The 24221-nt window shown below is 44.8% G+C and overlaps 1 protein-coding gene and 1 long non-coding RNA gene across 5 annotated transcripts in view; one reads left to right on the top strand and one right to left on the bottom strand.

Moving 5' to 3' along the window:
* LOC120999477 (corepressor interacting with RBPJ 1-like) overlaps positions 1–24221 on the bottom strand; it is a 54437-nt gene that overhangs the window by 4892 nt on the left and 25324 nt on the right. The window contains exons 1-5 of one of the 4 annotated variants that reach the window (XM_040430388.1): positions 18990–19068; positions 17260–17312; positions 14257–14321; positions 14078–14168; positions 11983–13994 (exon numbers count right to left, since the gene is read on the bottom strand). In XM_040430388.1, coding sequence (XP_040286322.1) covers positions 12570–13961 — 1392 coding nt within the window. In that variant the 5' untranslated portion in view covers positions 13962–13994; positions 14078–14168; positions 14257–14321; positions 17260–17312; positions 18990–19068 and the 3' untranslated portion in view covers positions 11983–12569. Of the gene's footprint in view, positions 1–347; positions 429–11982; positions 13995–14077; positions 14169–14256; positions 14322–17259; positions 17313–18989; positions 19143–24221 lie in introns of those variants that run through there. The other 3 variants (XM_040430387.1, XM_040430390.1, XM_040430389.1) reach the window with 3 other exon arrangements.
* Positions 8836–11407, top strand: LOC120999482. The gene is made up of 2 exons (XR_005778536.1): positions 8836–10029; positions 10114–11407. It is a non-coding gene; the product is annotated as an uncharacterized LOC120999482 (long non-coding RNA).

The following is a 24221-nucleotide window of genomic DNA, read 5'->3' as shown; positions in this document are numbered from 1 at the left end:
GCATTAGTAAATTAGCCCCATTATGGAGACATGTCTATATAGGAGCTGTATACACTAAACTAGGCTATTTTTAATCAAGACTACTTGGAAAATCAAGACTACTTGGAAGATGCACTGGAGCATAAGAAAAATGGTTGCAAAGGTACACATCGAGGGCATGCACACACTTGTGTCTGGGGCACTAAGCTCTGGACATTTTTTGCAAAAAATTGGCTCCACTACTAGGGTGCGGTGCAGCTTTATGCTTGGAGCCCTGGACACAGGTCCGTGTGATCACTGGAATTAGCTCATAAGGAATTTATTTTCATCTGATCCAGCTATTTACAATGGAGGAACCTAGACCGCACCTTGGATATCTGCACAGGACTGGACTCTCGTTTCTTTTTCTTCTCCTTCTTCTTCTTGGACTTGCTGTCTTTTTTTCTCTTCTGAGGAAATAAAACTCATATTCAGTGTTGCAGACACATGGATGTATGAGCCCTAGCTGCTAGTGCACGGATGTCAAACTCATGGCCCACCAGCCGTTGCAAAACTACAACTCCCAGAATGCCCTGATAGCTGTAGGATGTCCAGGCATGACAGCTGGAGGGCCACGAGTTTGACAAGCAGCGTTTTTTGTCCAGCCGACACATCTCTAACGGAGATGTGAATGCAGCCTTCGTGACACAATCGGTGGGCTGTACCTCTGAAGAGAAGCCCCATCTACAACACTTCCTGTACTCGGACAACTCACTCCAGCAGGCAACCAACCCGATCTTTTCTGGTCTACAGTCGTGGTCAAAAAGTTTTGAGACTGCTGCAAATTTTGGTTTTCACAAAGTTTGCTGCTTCAGTATTTTTGGATCTTTTCTATGGTATACTGAAGTACAATAAGTATTTCATAAGTTTCTTTTTACCTTTTATTGACAAATCCATCAAGTTTATGCAGACTCATTATTTCCAGTGGTGACCCTTCTTTTTCAAGACTTCTTCAATTCGCCCTGACCTGCTGGATATCGGCTTCTAGGTCAGATACTGACTGATGGCAACCCATTCCTGTCTAATCAGTGCCTGGAGTGACTCACAATTTCACACAAGTTGCTCTTGGAGGAGGTTTTGACCCCATTCTTTATTCATTGCAGCGTCCTTAAGCAAAATTCAGAGTGAGCCCACTTACTTGGATGAGAAGCAACTCCACACATAGCCTCTGGGTGTCTGCTGTTAAAAGTCCGCAACCAGCAGTAATGTAACCCTTTAGATGCCATGGTCAAACATGACCACAGCATCTGTACACACTAAAACCTGGAAACGTGCGCTACCGGGTGTGCTCGGGCCTCCCCCCAGCGGGTATTGGGGTAGCTGGAGTGTGTGTGAGGCAGCCCCTGTCCTCCTGTGTGACTGGAGGCTGCTGCACATTCATTCCTATGGAGCCCCTGCCTGTGGCAGAGCCCCATAGGAACATAGTGTAATTCTCATAAACTTCAGTGCTAATGCACTGCAGTCTATGAAAGCAGCAATCTAATGATGTAAAAAAATAAAAATTCATATCACCTCACTTTCCCCAAGATGAAAATAAATAAAACATAAAATATACACATTATGGGCATTGCCGCACGCGAAAACTCCCATACTATTAAAGGGATTCTGTCATCAGGTTTGGGGCTATAGAGATACGGACATGCACGGCTAGATCGCTGCTAGCATGTCTGCAATATATCTGTCCTATAGGGCTGTGTGGCTTTAATTTCTTTAAAAAAGGATTTTAGAGATATGCAAATGAGTGTTGAATGTGTCCAAGGGGCTGCACTAACCTTACTTGTGCCCAGCCACGCCCGCCTGTGAAGGAGCCCAGCACCGCCCATGTCTCCTCCTTTCATCAACGATAGATTGCCGTAATCTCGCGATGCACGAGCTCGCGCATGCGCAGTGCCGGTATAGTGTTCCTTCCCTGTGCTGGCATCAGCCTCAGGGAAAGAACTGCGCATCGCAAGATTACGGCTATCTATCGTTGATGAAAAGAGGAGACATAGGCGTGCATGTCTCCTCTAGCCGTGCATGTCCGTATCTCTATAGCCCCAAACCTGATGACAGAATCCCTTTAAAATGTCAAAATATTTATCTCATATGGAAAATGGTGATATAGAAAAAAAAGTCAAAATGGCCAGTTCACCGTTTTTTGGTTGCTTCTCCTCCCATAAAAAAAATTAAATAAAAAGTGATCAAACTGTTGTACACAACCACATACACAACTACAAAAAAAAGTTATAGGAGTCCGAAGATGGCAAAGAATTTTTTTTGAAAGTTTTTTTTTTTGGAATATAAAAATGCAAGAAAAACGATACATATATGGTATCGCCGTAATAGTACTGACCTAGAGAATGACAGTAACTGGTCAGTTTTACTGTATAAGGAACGTCATAAAAACAAAACCCATAAAACTGTGGCGGAAATGCAGTTGTTTTTTTTTCCAATTTCACCCCATTTGGATTTATCCCAGCTCCCCACTATATTGTATGCCAGTGTTTCCCAACCAATGTGCCTCCAGCTGTTGCAAACCTACAACTCCCAGCATGCCCGGACAGCCTTTGGCTGGAGGCACACTGGTTGGGAAACACTGTATGCAATATTAAATGGTGGAATTAGAAAGTGCAACTTTTCCTGCAAAAAACAAGCCTTCATATGGCTATGTGAATGAAAAATATAAATAAAAAATAATAAAATATGGCCCCAGAAAGGGTGGGAGTGGAAAAACAAACACGAAAATGAAAAACCTCCGGGGCTTAAAGGGTTAATGTTAGGAACATCAGGTACTTATGCACCTAGCCAGCAGCCACAGGTGCCCTCTTGAATTCAACTGTATAACCGTCCTCAGTAGGGTGATGAGGTGGAATTTTGCGCTGCATTTCCGTTATGAAATGCTTATAATTGAACTTCAATATACCGTAGAAACATCTGGCAAAATTCAAAAAACACTGAAGCAGCAAATTTTGTGAAAAACAACATTTGTGTCAGTCTAAAAACTTTTGGCTATGACTGCAGAAAATTTTAATGTTGAGATTCTGATTGGCTGCTCTGTACTTCTGACAACACTGAGGTGCCAAATTACAGAGGGAAGAACTTGTGAGAACTTAAGGCAGTAATAATACAGTACATCCAAATATAGGGGTTATCCTATGAACCCTCTTAAAAAAAAAAAAAAAAATACAGGTATTAAATGGGAAGTGCCATCTAATGGTAAAAATCAACACCAGGACTTAAAGGGGTTGTCTGGAGGCACCACCATGCCGGCTCCCCACAGAAGTGAATTGGGAGCGTACCGCGCATGCGCGGCCCCTGCTCCCATTCATTCACTCCCTTAGATGAACACCGTAAAAAATAAAAACTGCTAAATAAACCATTTTTTGACACCTTACATCACAAAAAGTGTAATAGCAAGCGATCACACGCACCCCAAAATAGTGCCAATAAAACAGTCATCTCATCCCGCAAAAATAATACCCTACCCAAGGTAATCGCCCAAAAACTGAAAAAATTATGGCTCTCAGACTATGGAAACACTAAAACATGATTTTTTTTGCTTCAAAAAAAGAAATCATTGTGTAAAAGGTATACATATTAGGTATCGCCGCGTCCGTGATAACCTGGTCTATAAAAATATCACATGATCTAACCTGTCAGATGAATGTTGTAAATAACAAAAAATAAAAACGGTGCCAAAACAGCTATTTCTTGTTATCTTGCCTCACACAAAGTGTAATATAGAGCAACCAAAAATCATATGTACCCTAAACTAGTACCAACAATACTGCCACCCTATCCCGTAGTTTCTAAAATGGGGCCACTTTTTTGGAGTTTCTACTCTAGGGGTGCATCAGGGGGGCTTCAAATGGGACATGGTGTCAAAAAAACCAGTCCAGCAAAATCTGCTTTCCAAAAACCGTATGGCATTCCTTTCCTTCTGCGCCCTGCCGTGTGCCCGTACAGCAGTTTACGACCACATATGGGGTGTTTCTGTAAACTACAGAATCAGGGCCATAAATATTGAGTTTGGTTTGGCTGTTAACCCTTGCTTTGTAACTGGAAAAAATTTATTTAAAATGGAAAATCTGCCAAAAAAGTGAAATTTTTAAATTGTATCTCTATTTTCCATTAATTCTTGTGGAACACCTAAAGGGTTAACATAGTTTGTAAAATCAGTTTTGAATACCTTGAGGGGGGTAGTTTATAGAATGGGGTCATTTTTGGGTAGTTTATTTTATGTAAGCCTCGCAAAGTGACTTCAGACCTGAACTGGTCCCTAAAAATTGGGTTTTTGAAAATGTCTGAAAAATTTCAAGATTTGCTTCTAAACTTCTAAGCCTTGTAACATCCCCAAAAAATAAAATATCATTCCCAAAATGATCCAAACATGAAGTAGACATATGGGGAATGTAAAGTAATAACTATTTTTGGTGGTATTACTATGTATTATAGAAGTAGAGAAATTGAAACTTGGAAATTTGCTATTTTTTTTATTTTTTTTTTGGTAAATTTGGTATTTTTTTATAAATAAAAATGAATTTTTTTTACTTCATTTTACCATTTTATCAGATTTGCAAAAATGGGCAAGTCCGTAAGGTGAAATAGGGCCGAGTCCTTAAGGGGTTAATATGCAAATGAGAACCACCGCTTTCTCTGCTCTGTTACTGGCTGGTGGGAGGGCAGCAGTGCTGCACCATGTGCCCCCTTCACAATCTGCCAGTAATTATTTACAGCACTGTTCTTGTAACCCCACCCCTGAGGAGCCAGAGCATGTCTATCGTCTCCGTCCTGCACTCACTGATCATTTACACCTCCTTTCTCATGTCATATATCCTCACACTTCCTTCTCAGGCACCATATCCTCACGTCTACATTCCCTTCTCAGTCACCGTATCCTCACCTGCACACCAAATTCTGAATCACTGTATTCTCACCTCTACATCCCCTTCTCCATGTCACACAAAATCCACACCTCTACATCCTCGAGTGTCACTGTATCCACATCCCCCTTCTCCATGTCACTGTATCATCACCTCAACAACCTATTCTGTGTCCCACAATATCTATACCTCCACACCCCCTTCTCCTCATCATAGTCTCACAATCTACATCCCTTTCTTCATCTAACCTCGCACCCTCACCTCTACATCCCCCTCTCCAAATTAACTCTCGCCTCTACACCCTCTCCATGTTAGGCCAAGTTCACACTTCAGTTATTTGGTCAGTTATTGTGAGCCAAAACCAGTAGAAAAGCCTACTCAGATTAGGTGTAATGGAAAGATCTGTACCTGTTCTGTGTTTTTGACCCGATCCTGGTTTTGGCTCACAATAATGGCTCAGACGGCCATGTTTTGCGTTCCGCAAAAGACTGATGCGGGCCGTGTGCATTCTGCATTTTGGAAACACACAGGGCCAGCCCTGTGATAGAAATGCCTATTCTTGTGGACAAGAGTAGGACATGCTTTATTATATAAAGGACCACAGAACGAAACCACGGGTGCGGACAACACACAGTGTGCCGTCTATATCTTTGGCGGCCCTATTGAAATGAATGGGTCCACACCCGTTCCGCAAAATTGCAGAACGGATACGGTCCCGTACATATGGCCGTCTGAATAAGCCCTGATAGAAATAACTGACCAAATAACTTAATTGTTCACTTGGCTTTACATTATCATAGATCCTCCGCACTGCTTTTCGTAATACTTATACTTAATATTTAACACACCCATTCGTATAACGTCTTAACTTATGTGAGGCGACTGTACTGCCAGGATTTCTGGACACAGTCGATCCTTCAAGGAACATTTCAATATCTGTAAAGCTTATTTTCGGAAAAATCCAATGTGCATTAGCAGCAGAATCCACGGCAAAGATCCAAGTCTGACCCGCTGATTTTTGCTGTGGATTTGTACTTTGTATGCTGTGGATCCAACCACGGATTAGCCCCATTTAATGGAAATAACCCGCGTGCGGACACCAGGCCCTTCCCAAAGACTTCGCCGTCTGAACAGCAACACAGAGTCCTTTTGGCAACAACAGAACGTAGATTTCCTGCAAATTCACTCGGAATCTGAAACGTGTGAAGCCCCTGCAGAGGTTTCTTCCAGTCAATGGAAAGATGAATAGCGGTCAGTAAAACAGGTGTCCACGCAAACAAGAGGAAGAGAGGGGCAGGCCCGCCGAAACTGTCAAGTCTAATAAGGGGCGGTGCTTCGGAGTAAAGCACTATCCACATGGTTTTTGGCACGCAGTGTAAACCGGAAACAGAAGATTCGCCAACACTTGCATTAGTTTAAGAGCACTCATGGTGCAAGGGATCCAGGAATGTGGTTACGCATTTCAGACAAAAAGTGTATTGTCCTTAGGTCGCATTCACACGACGGTGTCCGTTTTGACAGCAATCCACGGATCTGCAAAACACCGTCACCGGCCATGTGAACTCTGCATCGTGGTGCGGACCCATTAACTTCAATGGGTAACGGAATTGCAAGATGCGGCCGAAGATAGGACGTGTCCTATCTTTTGCAGCACAGACCTGAAAGGGCCTACGTGGTGTTATCGGGTCAGCACCGCAAAAGACAAGACATGTTCAATCTTTGCTTGTATCTTGCAGGTCCATTGATGTCAATGGGTCCACACGCGATGCGGAGTACACATGGCCGGTGCTCGTGTTTTGCAGTCTGCAAAATGGGCACGGCTGACCCACGGTCATGTGAACGCAGCCTTAGTCAGAGCCTATTGCCCACTTCTGGATTCAGCATAAAGCTATTGGTAACTTTCATACAGTTGAAAACAATCTTACAAAAACAGACAAGGAGATCTTGCCAATCATCACACAGATATTGAGTCCTTTTATATACAATGTCAACAATTATTCTTATACTGGCATGCAACTATATTTTTGGATTTTACTGTAGCTTTAAAGGGGTTCTGCAGTTTGTTCCTCTGGATAGATCATCAGCATCTGATCGGCGGGGGTCCGACACCCGGGACCCCCGCCGATCAGCTGTTTGAGAAGGCAGTGACGCTCCAGCAGCGCCGCGGCCTTCTCACTGTTTACCGCTGGCCCAGTGACGTCACGACTGGTATCAACTTGCCTGGGCGCGGCTAAGCTCTGCTCACTTGAATGGACCTTAGCCCCGTCCAGGCCAGTTGATACTAGTCGTAAAGTCACTGGGCCAGCGGTAAACAGTGAGAAGGCCGCGGCGCTGCTGGAGCGTCGATGCCTTCTCAAACAGCTGATCGGCGGGGGTCCCTGGTGTCGGACCCCCGCCGATCAGATGCTGATGATCTATCCAGAGGATAGATCAGTTTAAACAAACTGCATAACCCCTTTAAAGCTTGGTTTCAGACTGCAATAATGTGGGCATAATTTACCGTCTGTAACACTACTGTAAATCTCAGACCGACCATCAGCATCGTAGGGATTTATAATGATCATTAGAACAGTGGTCGGGCTGGCACGTGTGACTGAAATAATGATAAAAAGTACCCAGTCCGAACAAGGCGTTACATGCGGTCAGTTCACAGAATTCTTGCCAATGGGTACCCATACCATGTGTGGTCTGCACTATAATGGATCTACCTGCATCCAAAAAAGAAACTAGAGTGGATTTCACGGATATTTTGATTTACACATTATAGGAAAATATTAAAAAATAAATAAATAAAAGAGTATTTAGATATTGATTGTCTATTCTCAGGATAGGTCTGGGTTGGAAGCAACCAATCGGATGCTTCGGGCAGAGCTGGAAGCAGAAGGCTCCATACACTGTGTAGTATACTGTACAGAGCAAGAGTACCACTTGGATCCGAACCAGAGTTCGGGAAATGGTTTTTTTTTTACACTACAAATTAATTTATGAAGTTATTACCCGAAGTCTCGGCTCATCGGAGCCAATACATTTTAATACTGTACAGAGCGCTCGCTCCATACAGTATTGAAACAAAGTTTTATGCGAATCGACTTTGGATGTTTCATCCGAAGTCGATTCGCTCATCGCTATTGATGACCTATCCTGAGAACAGGCTATCAATATTTGCATCCCAGAAAACCCCTTTCAAGGAAAAGCGTCACCGGAAATCTTATCTGCCAGTTAAAACCCAGAGAGAGCGACACAATTTATTTCTAATCTGCTTTAATTTTGTGATTGCAGATTTATGCTATTTCCTAAACATGATTACAGGGGCGGCCATCTTGCCTGAGCTTTTCTTAACAGGGTTTAGAAAGCATTGAGAAAAGTGCTTTACGGCAGCCCCATGGTCCACACAATGGACAGGAGGGGTCCTCATTGACTTCTATGACCTGTGCACAGGTCATAGTACAAGGAAAGACTAGATACGATGTGACAATCACATTGGTGCGAATGGTGGATCCTGTCTTATCTATACAGAGGATTAGAATGCCAGATAAGCAGATAACTGCAGTAAAGTGATCTGTACAGACCAAGAAGTGTCGCCCATTATTAGGCTTAGTGGCCAGTGTGAGAACTGCAGGATTTGATTGTTTTGTTTAAATATAGATAGTGACATGGAAACACAAAAACGGGATCTAATCAATAGCTCATTTTCTGATGACATCCCCTTTAAAGCCCAGTTTCAGACGAGCGAGCTCCCTGTGGGGGTGCGATTTCCCATCCTGGACTTTGTAGCAGGACCGCAGGGCATTATAATAATGTAAAGTCATATTTGCAGGTATGTGCAGAGTGTGAATAGAATTCTGTACATGGTTGGAAGAACCACTCCTTTCCCTACAGAACAGTACAGCAAGCAGATAAAGAATGAGAGTTGGACACAATTTTTTTTTTTTAAACTGTCGTATGGATAGCTCATTTCACATACGTTTAATCAGTTATAATGGACAGGTTTTAAAAACGTAAAAAAAAAAAAAAAAAAAAAAAAAAAGCGCCTGGGAACATTTCAAACCAAAAAAAAAAAAAGTACTACTAAAAAGAGAGGTTTGAAAGCAAAACCAAGAATTGTTAAAAACAGGACAATCTGAAAGAAAGCCGTACTTGGCACAGGATTTATAGTACGTATTTTTCTCATTAAAATCCCATAAGGCGGAGAACACCAGAGTGGTTTTAGTTCTGGATTCTAGAATCTTGATTTGGAGGCATAAATTATTTCATAATCATCTGCTTTTGAAACAGGTACAATAGTACGAGGCCCCCCCCCCCCCAAAAGTTTCTCTCCCCTCCTAGGACAGACTCCATCTCCAAGTGCTGGCTTTACAAGCTACGACCGGGTCGGAAAGCGTCTTCACCACCGATGCCTCCCTTGCTCCAGAAAATTCAACCAAATAGTAAGTCTTTGTCCAGAGACGGATGTACAAACGACTGCTGTCCGAGACCAATTTTCATAGAGGGGTACCAGATCTGTCCCAGCTAACACCTCACAGATAACAAAAAAATATTTTCTTTGCGCAATATTTAGCACACCGCTGTGACAGACATCAAGATTTCCAATACGGCAAAAGGAAAGAGGTCAGATACCTCGTAAGAAAGTTTGGTTCACAATGGGCAGCACGGTCAGGGGTTAGCACTAGGGAGCTGCGTTTGTATGTCCATCCCACGTCTGTGTGGGTTCCTCCAGGTTCTCCGATTTCATTTCGCACTCCAAAAACCTACCAAGAGGTAAACTGGCTTCTTATGAAATTGACCCTAGTAGGAGTTAGGGATGGGCACCTACATGGCAGCCACAGACTCCCCTGCTCCACAACCATCCCTGCACCGTCAGTCCATTGTAGGAGAAAAGGGCATCACAAAAGTTTGTTGTAACACATTTCAGAGTTTATTTTACGCCTTAAATTCACTGCCCTGGCAATGTTAGAGTCCAGAAGGAGAAGCCTGGCGTTCTACAGCCAACCATTTCTTTACCAAGAGATTAAAAAGGTCCTCTTCGCACGTTTTGGCACACGACCAAAAGGTGTTTTTTTTTCATCAGTCTGAGACGGTGTTTAAGTAACAGTTTTTAGCTTTTTTTTTTTACCTGACATTACAGCCAGGTGATAGGTATGCAATGGACGTGCATTATCTGGATACTTCTCACGTGTCAATCTGTAGCATTGCCCCTCTTAGGCTTCTTGCTAGCGACCATAGTTTTCAGGAGTGCATATTTTTGCAGATCGCACACTGACCCATTCATTTCTATGGGGCATGCACACATCCGGATGTTTTGCAGATTGGTGTGGCCGCTCCAGAAATTCTAGATAATGTCCTATTCTTGTCCGTATTGCCGATGAGAACAGTTGTCCGTACTTTGCAGATCCGTTATATGTGGACTGGAAAATTGACATGACCGCATGCAGGAAACCTTAAAAGGGAGTCGGCTACCATCAAATTCACTCCAAACCAGGCACAATGCTTTGTAGGGCTAACTCAGCAGAATGTAATGATACCTTTCACTTAGCAATCAGTTGCTTTATTCTGGTGAAAAAGAAATTTTAATCCATGTGCAAATGAGCAGTTAGGTGCACTGAGGGCGGACCCAAGCCACTCTGTGCACCTTTGCTCCTCCTGCTTCCTCTGCCAGCTCCTCCCTCTCCTTCTTGATTGGTAGGACCAGGTAAGAGGACTATGCAAGGTCAATCAAAAGGAGGGAGAGGCCAGCAGAGGAAGCAGAACTGTTATGTTGTGTCTTTGTAAATCGTATAGGGTTTTAGAGAGATGACAATTCCATCCTCTCTGTTTTGTACGTATAAGTACTGACAAAAAAAAAAAAAGTTGACTTTCATTGAGAGGCAAGGGTGCACAGAGTGCTTTGGTCCGCCCCCGGTGCACTTAACTGCTCATTTGCTTATGGATAAAAAATACTTTTTAGCTTGAATAAGTGTGCGGCTACACGGCACCATATGTCGCATGACTTGCAGATCACGCACTTCAAAAACATGGTGACTTGTCTGCAACTTGCTGTCATGCGACAATTTTAGAAATGTGGCTTTGCTGTAAGAATATAGACATGTCGCAGGCAATTCACGTCTCAAGGATGAGCAGTCGAGCACGGCAAGCGACACAAAATGGGTTTTCTGCGACTCTGGCGCAGCTGTCGCTTAGCGACACCACTGACAATTATATGAAATGTCGCATGACGCAACGGATCGCTAAGTGAAAAGTATCCCTACAAAACACTGGGGAAGATATAAGTAAGCCAGGCCTATTTTGCGCCAGAATATTGTGCCTGCTCCAGTTTCTAGACGATTGGGTTGTTAAATGTATCTAAATCTGTGAGCCAGTACTGGAAAGGGAAGGGAAGATGCAACACAATGCTCCACAGGGCTTCATGCTACCAGAATGTTACACCACTTTTTATACCACCTTGGAGTGGATATAGTTTCTGTTCAAACCATGCACCAAAAACCTAAGACTGCAACAAAACACGGAGAAAATAGGCGCAAATAAAAAAAAAAATCTGGTGCAAAGGGAACGTTCAACATCTGCATGGTGTAATGCAGCAGAGGGACATTCTGCAGGATCACTATACCCGACATAGCCAGATAATTCCATGTACCACCAAAAACCCTTTAAAGAGGACCTTTCACCGATTCTTACCCTATGAACTAACTATACAGACATGTGGAGCGGCGCCCGGGGATCTCACTGTACTTACTATTATCCCCAGGCGCCGCTCCGTTCTCCTGCTATGCCCTCCGGTATCTCCGTTCTCTAAGTTATGGTAGGCGGAGTCTGCTCTAGCGCTGGCCAATCGCATTGCAGAGCTCACAGCTTGGGAGAAAATAACCTCCCAGGCTGTGAGCTCTGCGCTGCGATTGGCCAGCGCTAGAGCAGACTCCGCCTACCATAACTTAGGGACTGGAATCTCCGCCTACTATAACTTAGTGAGCGGAGATACCGGAGGGCATAACGGGATAACGGAGCGGCGCCCAGGGATAATAGTAAGTGCAGTGAGATCCCCGGGCGCCGCTCCACATGTCTGTATAGTTAGTTCATAGGGTAAGAATCGGTGAAAGGTCCTCTTTAACATTGATGGGATCTGACCACGTTCTGGCAGAAATGCCGGCTTTCGGACAGACAAAAAATTGCAGGATTTTACCGGAAAGTGGCTGGATCCCCTTCAGGTCCCATAATAGGTGGTTTGCGGCATTATCCTGCTATGCTGGATACGGTGAACTCCAGCGAGCTTATTCTCTGCCGCAACAGCCTGCAGGATTTCACAATGCAAGATGTGAACCTAGGGCAAGTCTAAAAAAAAACAAAACAACTTTGTACTTCATATATTTGGCGCAGCAAGAGTGGGCCACAAATTCTGGCACAAATCAAGGCGCAGTGAGAGCGATAACGACCCCCATGGTGCCTGGTTTAACAATGAATTTTCTGCTAATAGATTCCCTTTAAGGACCAACTGAGGTCAATGGCGGATCCACCTGCTGAAATACGCTATTTTCTTTGTGGTCTCCTCAAACATGGAATGCAGTTCTTTGACGAAAACACTAGAAAGCCCATATCATGGAAAAACTGTCAAATTTCCAAACCAAATTTGCAGCTTTTTCTTTTTGCCAGTGGTGGTGAAAGGTTGGAAACGCATACGGTTTGTTAAGCCTACAGTATTTAATCAGAGAGATCATCATATTCAAAATTGTGGAAAAACGTCTCAGTTTCTGAAGACTCGCGCTGCTGAGAAGGACTGAGACGGTTTCCAAGAGCCATTCGAGCTTTCGTGGCTTCGCTGTGATAAAGGGTAGAGTTGTGGCCGTTGGAGCACAGAACATCAATGGCGGTCACTGTGCCTAAGGTTTTGACCTGAACATTCGTCAATGTGGCGTTACACATGCCGCGATACTGGCATCGAATCAGCTTGATCAGATCGTATAAACAGCTTTTTAAAACTGTAAAATTGCCGTCGTTATCAGGGTCACTGAAATGTCCCTCAGAAGCATCCTTGGTAGACGAATTATCGTTTTCCGAGACGTCTGTGTTAGATTCGGCCTCAGACTCGTCACTATCGCCATCTTCGCTTTTAACCACAACTTTAGAATAATCCAGTTCGGAAATAAGTTGCGTTCCATCGCATTCTGGTGTAGGACTCATCCTCTCCTCTTTGATTTCCCTCAGAAGGACCGGAGGAACGGATGATGGTGATCCATCGTGGTCACCAAAAGGCTCTTTCCCACGACTACCAAATTCTAGCTTCACTTCTTTCTGCCTCGGAATTATTATGTTGGCGGCACGCCCAGTCAACGTTTGGGAGGTTCTGGGGAAAAAAGTATGGTTTAAGGTGCCTATATTAGAGGACGTGGTGTTTTTGCTTTGCCAAAGGTTGGGTTCAGATGTTCTCGGAAGAGGTTTTATTAAATCTCCCATTAAAATGGTACAGAGTGAACCCTGAGATTTCCCCTTCCAAGGCAATGTTTGGGTGACACAATTTCTCTTGCCGAAATGGGGATCTGTCCCCACCGCTCGGCATTTTTTATCAACGAAGTAATCTGTGTTGACGGCCTTGTCGTACATTCTGGGTTTTCCCATTGACAGCAGGCTCGTACTTGGAAGCACAATATGCAAGTGTGACGGCAAAACTTGCTGGACGAGCGGGTTGTTAGGATCGGATGTCTGCGAATAAAACAGGACACTGCTCGAAGCTCCTTCACCGGTTTCATCATTTTTCGATGCTCTCTTTCGTTTAATGCCCTTTTTTTTTACTTTCTCAGAAGGTAAACTTTCGGGTATGAAAATGGTAGGAACAGCGTTCGGCCTGAGTCTTCGTCGTGTTCCCTCGTGGAAATACTGATCGTCGTTGAAATGTTTCGAGCACAATCTAACGGTGCCATATTTATTTTGGGAGTATACTTTCTCAACCAGCTCGTCAACATTCGGGAAGTTTTCCGGGGACTGGCTTAGCCACAGTTTTATTCCGTCCTTATCTTTTGGGAAGACATGAAGAATAACATTGGAGTCTTTTGTCTTCCACGTGTTGAAGCAACCTTTAATTATACACGACGGCATAACTGAATGGGAGCAATTAACTCTTCAGCCGACCTAAAATATAGAAGAAATGGTTATTAATTTACTTTTTATTCCAAGGGATTCTTTTATGGATGATAATCCTTCACAAGACTTACCGGGAAAGTAACTAATGAAAGTTATTTTTATGAAGGAACAACTCCTGTAATCATCTGTAGCCAAAAAGGTCTGAAAGAAAAAAACAAAACACTATTTTTACATTTAAAAAAAATTTCAATTGTTTAATTGTATGAAAAAAAATACTAAAAAATAAAAAATATTTAAATGTTGTAGGTACCTCTGTTTGTCTTTTTTGGAATAAATCCAACCACGAGTGTCCACAAACGAGAATATAATATAATCCTGTAACAAAATAAAAAAAGTATACGTTCGATTGGTAGCACTGGGTCGTGTTCTTCCTAGCCCTGACGTCCAGAAAACTAGTAAGACATGGGGGAATATTTACTAAGCCAAATGCACCAGACTTATGGCTCAAATTATGTCTAAAAAGACAAAATGAGGGAGATTAAAGGGGTTTTCCAGGATTTTAATACTGACGACCTATCCTCAGGATAGGTCACCAATATGAGATTGGCGGGGGTGCCGGGAGTTGGAGGCCGTGTGACATGTTCATCTGTCACATGGCCTAGGCGCAGCTTAGTCCCATTCAAGTGTATGGGGCTGAGCTGTGAAACCACGCACAGCCTCAATCAAATGGACTGCGCTTGGTAAGCTGCGGCGCTCATTGGAGGTTCAGTGATTGGCGATGCCTGGAGTTGGACCCCTGACGATCTCTTATTGATTCTAAGTAAAAATTTTCAATATGAAAATCCAGAAAACCCCTTTAAGCCCCAATGCACATGACCGTATGTGTTTTGCGGTCTGCAAACCATGGACCTGCAAAACACAGATACCGGCCGTGTGCATGGTGCCATTTTTTTTTCCGCCCCCTGTAGAAATGTCTTATTCTTGTCCGCAAAAAGGACAAGAATAGGACATGTTCTATCTTTATTTGCAAGGCCGCAGAACGGACATACTGATGCAGACAGCAAACGATTGGATACATATCTAAAATACGGACATGTGCATGGGGCCCAATTGCAAAGGGAAGTCAGTTTTACAAGATATGTGAAGCCGTAAATCGTGCCAAGTTTAACAAATGTCGTGTGTCACTGCTATACAAGTAGATAAAATTATAAAAAATTTAGTGCATTTAGGCCTAACACTTCTGTATTAAGATGTTAATCTGCGAAAATTTGTGCTTTTTTATTTTATTAATTTTTTAAAGAAAAAGCCAAGTTAATAAATCTGGTTTAAATTCTCCTCGACAGGATAATCATACCACGTTACCATCCACTTTCAAAACTGGAGTGAGTGGCCCCATTCTGAGGATTCGGGCGAGTAATAAATTCCCCCCTTTGTGCTTCACTAGCCAATACTGAAACAGGTCTACAAAAGGGGGAGCCGCCAAGTGGAGTTGCAACCCCCACAAGATTAACGCTGCAAAATAAACGGTCTAACGTAAGCCGACCAAGAGGTGGAGCAAAGAAAATAAAAGTTCTTAACGCTTTCTAGCAAGATCCACCACCACAAAATTTATCACAGGATGCACCAAAATGTGTTTTTGCTATGGTGCTGGGTGACCATATTGGATAGCATCACTTTGCAGAAGCTGAGAACTAAATGCTGGAAATATATTTGTGAAAGTTTCCACCCACACAATGTAGATGTGGGGTGCAAAGGCTGACTGTGGATCCAGTCACGACACAGTGGAGCAAATACGTTAGAAGCACGTTGAGCAACAGATGTAGAGCAAACTCAAGAAGCCTGGAGATAAAGCATGATGTTCTGCCGAAATGTCGAGACATGGGGAGAAATTTGGAAATTATAGCAAAAAAAGTTGCCCAGAATAACCAACCACCCACAACCAGTTTTTCATGGACCAGTGGTAAAATGAGAGCAAGGACAGCTACCCCACCATCAAGGTCTTTGGAGTGCACATAAGTATATTAATATTGATATATACATACAGATGGAGCTAACTATAGGGCTAGATTTACAGATGTACATAAATGATGATACAAGTGATTATTTTCAGACATGCCGTCACCTATAGTGTAACACACTGAGCCATTATAAAACACATACTGACGGGGCTATGTTGGAGCTTCTACTGCCAAGTGCAGAATATAAGGGTGTTACCTTATAAATATCACAATTCTGTAATTTGTCAAAATATAGACAGATGTTGATGCCCTGGCTACCGTACACCGACTGTAGATCTTCTCTGCTTGTCAGAGGACCACAAGGCCACTGCACTTGCCCTGCTTTTTCTCTGACAAGTAGAGAAAAAGCTGATGAATGTTCACAGGGCCACATCACAATCAGGGATCGCAGCGCAACGCCAACGCAAACAAAATATAAACGGTGCAGGGGCGTCGACTGCTCTGGAAAGAGGACGCTGCAGTGAAGGGGTCTTTAGAGAGGCCAGTGGGTGCGAATATTTACTTGAACGCACAGAATAAGCTTTCTTTTTAAGGAATTCATATTGAGAGTTTACGTATTACATGATATTGTGCTTTGCATACAATTGGACATAGGATAGGCCCTTTAACATTTTCCCAAATTTTTTTTTCCTTTTTTAAATAGATCTCCTGGAAATTGATCATAAAAGGGGTCAAGCATGCATGCATTCATTCTTCACAGGACCAACGGAGATATCCGATCTCTGGCAGTCTCATTGAGATGAATGGAGCAATGGCAGGAATTCTTGACCCGTAATCCATTCTTATGACACAAGACCACTCTTCCTGTGACAGGTGAAGGTCCCACACTTGACCTCTATCGTGTGAACAGGGCATAGGTTTTGTAGCCCTTTAACTCCTTATAGGGGTAGTCCAGTTTAAAAAAAAATGCCACCACCAGGGGGAGCTTACCGCACACTGTTTGACTATTAGTTCAATGGAAATAAGAAATGAGCAAATCGACACGTACCAATCGTTTTATCTTAGCCACCAGAGATCTAGATCTGAAGATGCGCCCCCCTGAAGCTTGACATCTCTGGTCAATGAGACAAATTGCTCATCACTAGAAATAAACTTCTAAGCTACCCATAGTGGTGGCTGCCAGCATTTTACCATTTATCTCAATATACAGGGGATATGGAGCTCTGTATCAAAGTACAGGAGCTCAGATTCATTAAAAGATCACAAAACTTATCAGAGAAGAACACTGGACATAGAAACAATACAGCGTGTACAAGAACGGACACTTCATGCAGAATAAAGGCGACAGACTTTACCTTTTTGTTGTGTTTTTCCTTGGATGCCTTCTTTGACTTAGGTTTCTGTGAATCTAATAGAAAAGAAAAAAAACATAGAAAACATTTAAAATAATATTTGTGGACCTTGAATAGGATTGAAACTAAAGGGGGTAAAATGTATTAAGACTGATGTGACGTACACCAGTCTTAATAGCAAACCCTGCTGGGGTTCTATGTGCCAGAATTATTAAGAGGTAACAATTCTGGCACATTGCCAGGAGTTCCATGCACCATGGTGTAGATTTTTGGTCTAAAGTGTGTCGGTTCACTGGGCAGCAGAGGTTCTGTCCACTTTTTGTGCAAGTGGCAGGGGAGGTTTAAAATGCTAAAAGAAAAATTAAAATTTTTGGCACCACTTGCACCAAAAATTGCCACTCCTGTACACCAGAAACTTGCAGCACAAAGCTCATACACTGCACTGAGGTACACGTTCATTTAGGGTCCATTCACACATCCATAGTGTATTGCGGATCCGCAATACACCCGGCCGGCATCCCCCATAGAACTGCCTATTCCTGTCCGCAATTGCAGAAAAGAATAGGACAGGTTCTATTTTTTGCGGAGCCGCGGACCGGAAGTTCCGAGGTCGAAGCCCGGAAGTTTGGGACCGCGGCACAGAAATGCGGATGCGGACAGCACACTGTGTGCCATAGAGAATGAATGGGTCCGCGCCTGTTCTGAAAAATTGCGTAACGGATGCGGACCCATTTGCGGACGTGTGAATGGAGCCTAACTGGATTAAAATAAATGGCAGTAGTCTGCCCCCTGGTGGCAAAACTATAGATAGAGGTTCAAGATGAACCTGCTTTTTCCGTTGGGCCCAGCCAACAGTCTTACGTGTATGGGGGTCTCCTGACTGTTCCCTGACAGAAGGAGAACTGAATTATAACACCAGATCCAAGAGATAAGCCACCACTAGAGGTATCTGGCAGCAGCTTGACCCTCTTTGGCCATTAAAAAGACACACATTTGGCCAAACCGAACATGTATGTGTATGGGGAGGGGGTAAGGTGGGACAGCTGATGGTCAAACGAGCAGTTGGCCGTAGGCTATTGAAGTTGTATGGGCACCTTTAATTTAGTGGACCAGTCACCCAGGGAGGTTATCTGTGATAAGTGTCATGGATGGAGACACTAAGGTATTAAAGTGGAAACAAAAGAATAAGTGGCGTAGTTTATTAGCTAGGCCTCACTGATGAGGTGGGTTTATTACACCCCCCTCCCCCCCAAAGGTCTATATGCCAGGCAACAGGAATGGGGAAAGCATTCCAAAGAAGAGGAGCAGCACGGGAGAAGTCGTGGATAGGGGAATGGGTTACAAAAGAAGATTATAGCACGCCCTTAGAAGAGTAGAGTGCATCATATAAGGAGAAATTATGGAAGGTAGACGGGTTGTTTCTGTTGAATGTTAGGGTAAGCCCGTATTCACATAGTCAGTTTTTGGTCAGTGATTTCAATCACCGATTGTGAACCAAGACAAGTGTGAAGCCTCCAAACAGATAAGATATAATGGAAATATTTGCTCCTGTTCTATGTTTCTGATCTCAACTGGTTTTGGCTCAAAATCACTGATGGAAAACACTGACCGAACGTTGACTGTGTGAATAAGGCCTAAGAGATTGAAACTGAAGTCTGGAGAAGGTGGCTAACCAGAGGGATACTACTAATGGGATGCTTAGCAAGAAAGGTTCGTCTTGAAATGGCCCTTACCCTGACTGCTGGAGCTGCTTCTGCTCCTGGAAGCTGATGACGAGCCTGAGGAAGACGAATGTGATGATGATGATGATGATGAAGATGAGGAGGAGGATGAAGACACAGAAGAAGATCTACTGCGGCTGCGTTTCCTTTTGTTCTTTTCTGTCCCTGAGAAATAAAAATGAAAGCTTTAGCCAACATTATCGTTTTAACTTTGTAACTATAAAGACTATCACTTGTACCCCTCTCCCAAACATGATGAGCCCCCTTTAGGGAGCATCCAATTGGAATGTACTTTGCTGCCAAACATCATCAAAACCTGCATGAGTTACATGTGAATTCTGCTGCAGATTACCCCTCATGCATTGCAAGGCTCTGCATGTCTGTTTCCATGTGGATTAGATTTATGCAGGCATGCCCAACCAGCGGCCCTCCAGCTGTTTCAAGACTACAGCTCCCAGCATGCCAAGACAGTCTACAGCTATCAGCCCACAGGAGGGCATGGTGGCAGTTATAGTTTTACAACAGCCGGAGGGCTGCAGGTTGAGCATCCCTGGATTTATGGATTGGGTTACATCTCATCCACTTTGCTGCAACTGTAATAAAAACTGCAGATTTTCCGCCTACAATTCCCACGGAGGAAAATCTGCAGCGGATAAAGCCGATGTGGACATACACTACGGTTATAGCAACATGGGATGTATTTAGCTGCTGAATATTCACTGTGGATCTCTATCGATATTGATAAACCTGCATCAAAATCAGCTTGGTGGATTTTGCAGCAGATTTCACACCATGCATTGCAAAGGGTGAAACCAAAGGCAGAATCCGCAGCATTAATTGAAAACCAGCAACGCATGACAATTCCAGCGTGGGATTTAAAGGGAACCTGTCACCTGGATTTTGGGTATAGAGCTGAGGACATTGGTTGCTGGATGGCCACTAGCACATCCGCAATACCCAGTCCCCATAGCTCTGTGTGCTTTTATTGTGTAAAAAAACCAATTTGATACATATGCAAATTAACATAAGAGTCATATCTTACTTGGGTGACCAGAGAAGTCATATTTTCAAGCTCTGACTCATCTCAGGTTAATTTGCATATGTATCAAATCGGTTTTTATACACAATAAAAGCACACAGAGCTATGGGGACTGGGTATTGTGGATGTGCTAGCGGCCATCTAGCAGCCCATGTCCTCAGCTCTATACCCAAAATCCAGGTGACAGGTTCCCTTTAAGTGCAGATTGTGGATGAAATTTATAATCTGAGTATTTCCTGCCTACAATTGGCAGAGTACATGCCCTGTGTGGACGCCCCCTGACTGTCCCCACCGATCAGACAAGGATCACCTATCCTCCCTGCAGTTGGAATACAGCGCTGGTGACACGCAGCCTGCCGGTCCATTCAGTGTCTACGGGAGTGACGAAGTCAGCCAAGTGATGTAGTCGGCTGTTTAGGTCAACCCCCAGTTCTTGTGATCATGGGAGGGCCAGCAATCATTTATCAGCTACCCTAATTTTGGGGGGGTACTATCTCTCCTTAAGGAGAGAGAGAGAGAACCTTAGTAGGTGTGAGGAGTCTTCTAGGCCATACATGCTCCTCTGGAATTCTGGGAAGAAAGGGATGCAAATGAGCTCTTAATCTCGGCCTCCAATGCCACCAGATGTAAGGCAGCTATCCTAGAAGTCCATGTTTGACCCATTAAATAGGCCTTTAGACACGACTCAGATATTAAATAAGCCAGCAAATGATCTCTTAAAAGGTGCTCTCTCCCCAAGGATAGATAGTACCCCCCAAATCCTTACTTAGGCCTCTCACCCAATCAAGCAAGTTCTCTCTGCTCTGCACTGATGAGGGGGCAATCACCCTGAAACTTCTGTCTGCAGATGAGATGCTGGCTTACCTAATATTCGAGTCATTTCTCAAGGTCTGTTTAAAGGGTTGAACACTGACTTATAGGATAGTTGCATTACATCTAGTGGCATCAGAGGCAGAGCTTGTTAAGAGCTCACTTGCATCCCTTTCTTCGCAGCTATCCTATGGATGGTTGATAAATATCCATTGTGAGGAATCCTCTTTAAGACCAATGTAACACTCACAGTGGCCCGGTATATGAGGAGCGGTATGGTGACATCCTGTAGAAATGCTATATCCCATTTTCTTTCCTGTCCAACAAGCGCACGGCTCTGCACAGTCAAAGACCAGTTCTCGATTTTCATTTCACACGGCAGAGTTGCTACTTTATTTCAGTATTTCTTCATAGCGTCCACACCATGTCACGAGCAGGCACAATCAAAACGACCAACAGGACATGTTCTAAAATCTGTGGCACAGTCGCATGGATGAGGATAAGGAGATTTTTGTGAAACTCACCTGTAAAATCTTTTTCTCGTCTTTTCCATTGGGGGACACAGACCATGGGGTATAGCTTAGAGATATTAGTAGGAGGGACACTATGCAAATGAAAGAGCTCCTCCTCCTCGGGCTATACCCCCCGACTCCACCAGGAGGAACTCAGGCGTTGCACAAGCAGTAGGAGAAGGAGCAAGAAAAAATTATGGAAACCATCGGACCAAGCCATAAGGTCCAACCATAAACAGAAACTGAACTGAAGACCCCTCCTGCAACAGGCAGAATGGGTGGGAGCTGTGTCCCCAAATGGAAAAGACGAGAAAAAGATTTTACAGGTGAGTTTCACAAAAATCTCCTTTTCTCGTACTTTTTTCCATTGGGGGACACAGACCATGGGACGTCCTAAAGCAGTCCATGGGGTGGGAAAAAAACTCAGCACCGCCAGGAGGAACATCCAACGGTCAAACAGGAACCACAGCCTGCAAAACCCTGCGGCCAAAGACCGCATCAGCCGAAGCCAGTGATGCAACTGATAAACTTCGTAAAGGTATGTAAGGACAACCAGGTGGCCGCCTTACACAGCTGAGACGCAGAGGCACGATTGTGTCTTGCCCAGGAAGCCCCCCACCGCCCTAGTGGAGTGAGCGGTAATCCTAGCCGGGGGAACTCTACCACAAGCGCGATAACCCGCGGAAATAGACGAGCAGATCCAGAGCGTCATGAACGGCGGACGGAAGCAGTAGCCGCGAGATACACCTTCAGGGCCCGTACGACATCCAGGGAATGCAGTTCCTTGGGTTAGCCGGAGAAGGGCAAAAGGAAGGCAGGACAAGATCCTCATTAAGGTGGAAGGGAGAGACCACCTTGGGCAAAAAGGAGGGGACCAGACGGAGCACAACCTTATCCTGGTGGAAAACCAGAAAAGGCTCCTGACAGGAAAAAGCGGCCAGCTCCGACACCAGTCTGATTTAAAAGCTTGTGATGGGATTTGAACTCACAGCTTCTGCATAATAGCCCAGAACTTTAATCACTACGCTATGTAGCTGTATTAGAAGTTATGGCCACAAGGAAGACCACTTTCCAGGTGAGAACAGTCAGAGAGACCTCCCTCAAAGGCTCGAAGGGGGCAGACTGCAGAGCGCGCAGGACCAAATTGAGATCCCAAGGAGACAAAGGGGGAACATACGGGGAAACCGAATGTGCCACCCCCTGAAGAAAGGTCTTCACAAGACCCATAAGAGCAAGGGACCTCTGCAAAAAAAGACGGCCAGCGCCAAAACCTGACCTTACAGGGAACTAAGCGACAGTCCCTGCTCAAGCCCAGACTGAAGAAAAGACAGTACCATCGGGATGGAAAAGCGAAGGGGAGGGAACCCCGAACTCTCACAAAAGGACAGGAAGGCCTTCCAGGTACGATAGTAAATCCGGGAGGAAGAAGACTTCCTCGCTCTGATCGTGGTCCTAATCACTGAATCCGAGAACCCCCTCTTCTTCAGGATGGCGGTTTCAACAGCCACGCCGTTAAACGAAGAGACCGTAAATTCTGGTGGAAGAGCGGGCCCTGAGACAGTAGGTCCTGTCTGTCGGGTAGAGGCCATGGGGCGTCCGCCAGCATCCGAGCCACGTCCGAAAACCACGCGCGGCGAGGCCACCCTGGGGCGATGAGAACGGTCGGGATCACTTCCGCCTCGATCTTGCGTAGAACCTTTGGTAGGAGAGGAAAAAATAGGGGAGGCTGAAGTCCTGTCACGGAGACACCTGCACGTCCATCCGTACGCCTTCGGATCTCGGGCGCGAGCCAGGACACTGGGAGCTTGTTGTTGAACCTGGACGCCATTAAGTCCACATCCGGACGGCCCCATCTGTGGCAGATTTCTTCAAACACTTCTGGATGCAGAGACCACTCGCCTGGATCCACCTTGTTGCGGCTTAGAAAGTCCGCTGTCCAGTTGTCCACTCCTGGAATGTAAACTGCTGACAACACTGGAACGTGCGTCTCCGCCCACGTCAGAATTCTCGTCACCTCCTGCATCACCATCCGGCTGCGGGTCCCGCCCTGATGGTTGATGTAGGCCATGGCCGTGGCATTGTCCGATTGAATCCTCACTGGGAGGCCCGCAAGGAGAGGGGTCCAATGGGAGAGAGAGAGAGAGAGAGAGAGAGCGGAAAATCACCCTCAGTTCCAGAATGTTGATTGGAAGGCGAGACTCTGCCGCCGAGCAAATCCCTTGAACCGTGCGAGACTGGAGAACGCCGCCCCAACCCAGGAGGCCGGCATCGGTGGTGACGACCGTCCAGGAGAAAAGGAGAAAGGATCTCCCCGACCTCAGGTTCAATGGGGATAGCCACCAACGGAGAGCTGCCCGAACCCGCTGAGACAAGCGGATGCGATAGTCTAGACCCCGAGAGGTTTTTGTCCCAGAGGGAAAGGATGTCCTGTTGTAACAAGCGAGTGTGAAACTGGGCATATGGAACGGCTTCGAAAGAGGCCACCATAAGACCCAGGACCCGCATGCATTCCCATATGGAGAGGAACTGGGATCGCAGTAGATTCGACACTGCCCGCTGGATCTGGGAGGACTTGGAGGGTGGCAGGAACACTCTGGCGGACAAGGTGTCCAAAAACCATTCCCAGGAAGGGGAGCTTCTGGGATGGGAGCAGAGAGGACTTTGGAAAATTGATTATCCAGCCGAACTGTTCCAGAGTCTGAACAGTGATCCGGACGCTGTCCTCGGCTTGCGGAAGCGAGGGGGCTTTTATCAGGATATCGTCCAGATAGGGCAGCAAAGGAATGCCCCTGGTACGAAGAAGCGCCATGATCGGTGCCAGGATCTTGGTAAAGACCCGAGGGGCGGTTGCCAACCCGAAAGGAAGGGCGACAAACTGAGTGT

Source organism: Bufo bufo, chromosome 4 (genome assembly GCF_905171765.1).
Source record: "Bufo bufo chromosome 4, aBufBuf1.1, whole genome shotgun sequence".
In the NCBI taxonomy this organism is placed as follows: domain Eukaryota; kingdom Metazoa; phylum Chordata; class Amphibia; order Anura; family Bufonidae; genus Bufo; species Bufo bufo.
The sequence above is the reverse complement of the archived record's forward strand: the minus strand, read 5'-3'. Positions and strand labels throughout refer to the sequence as shown.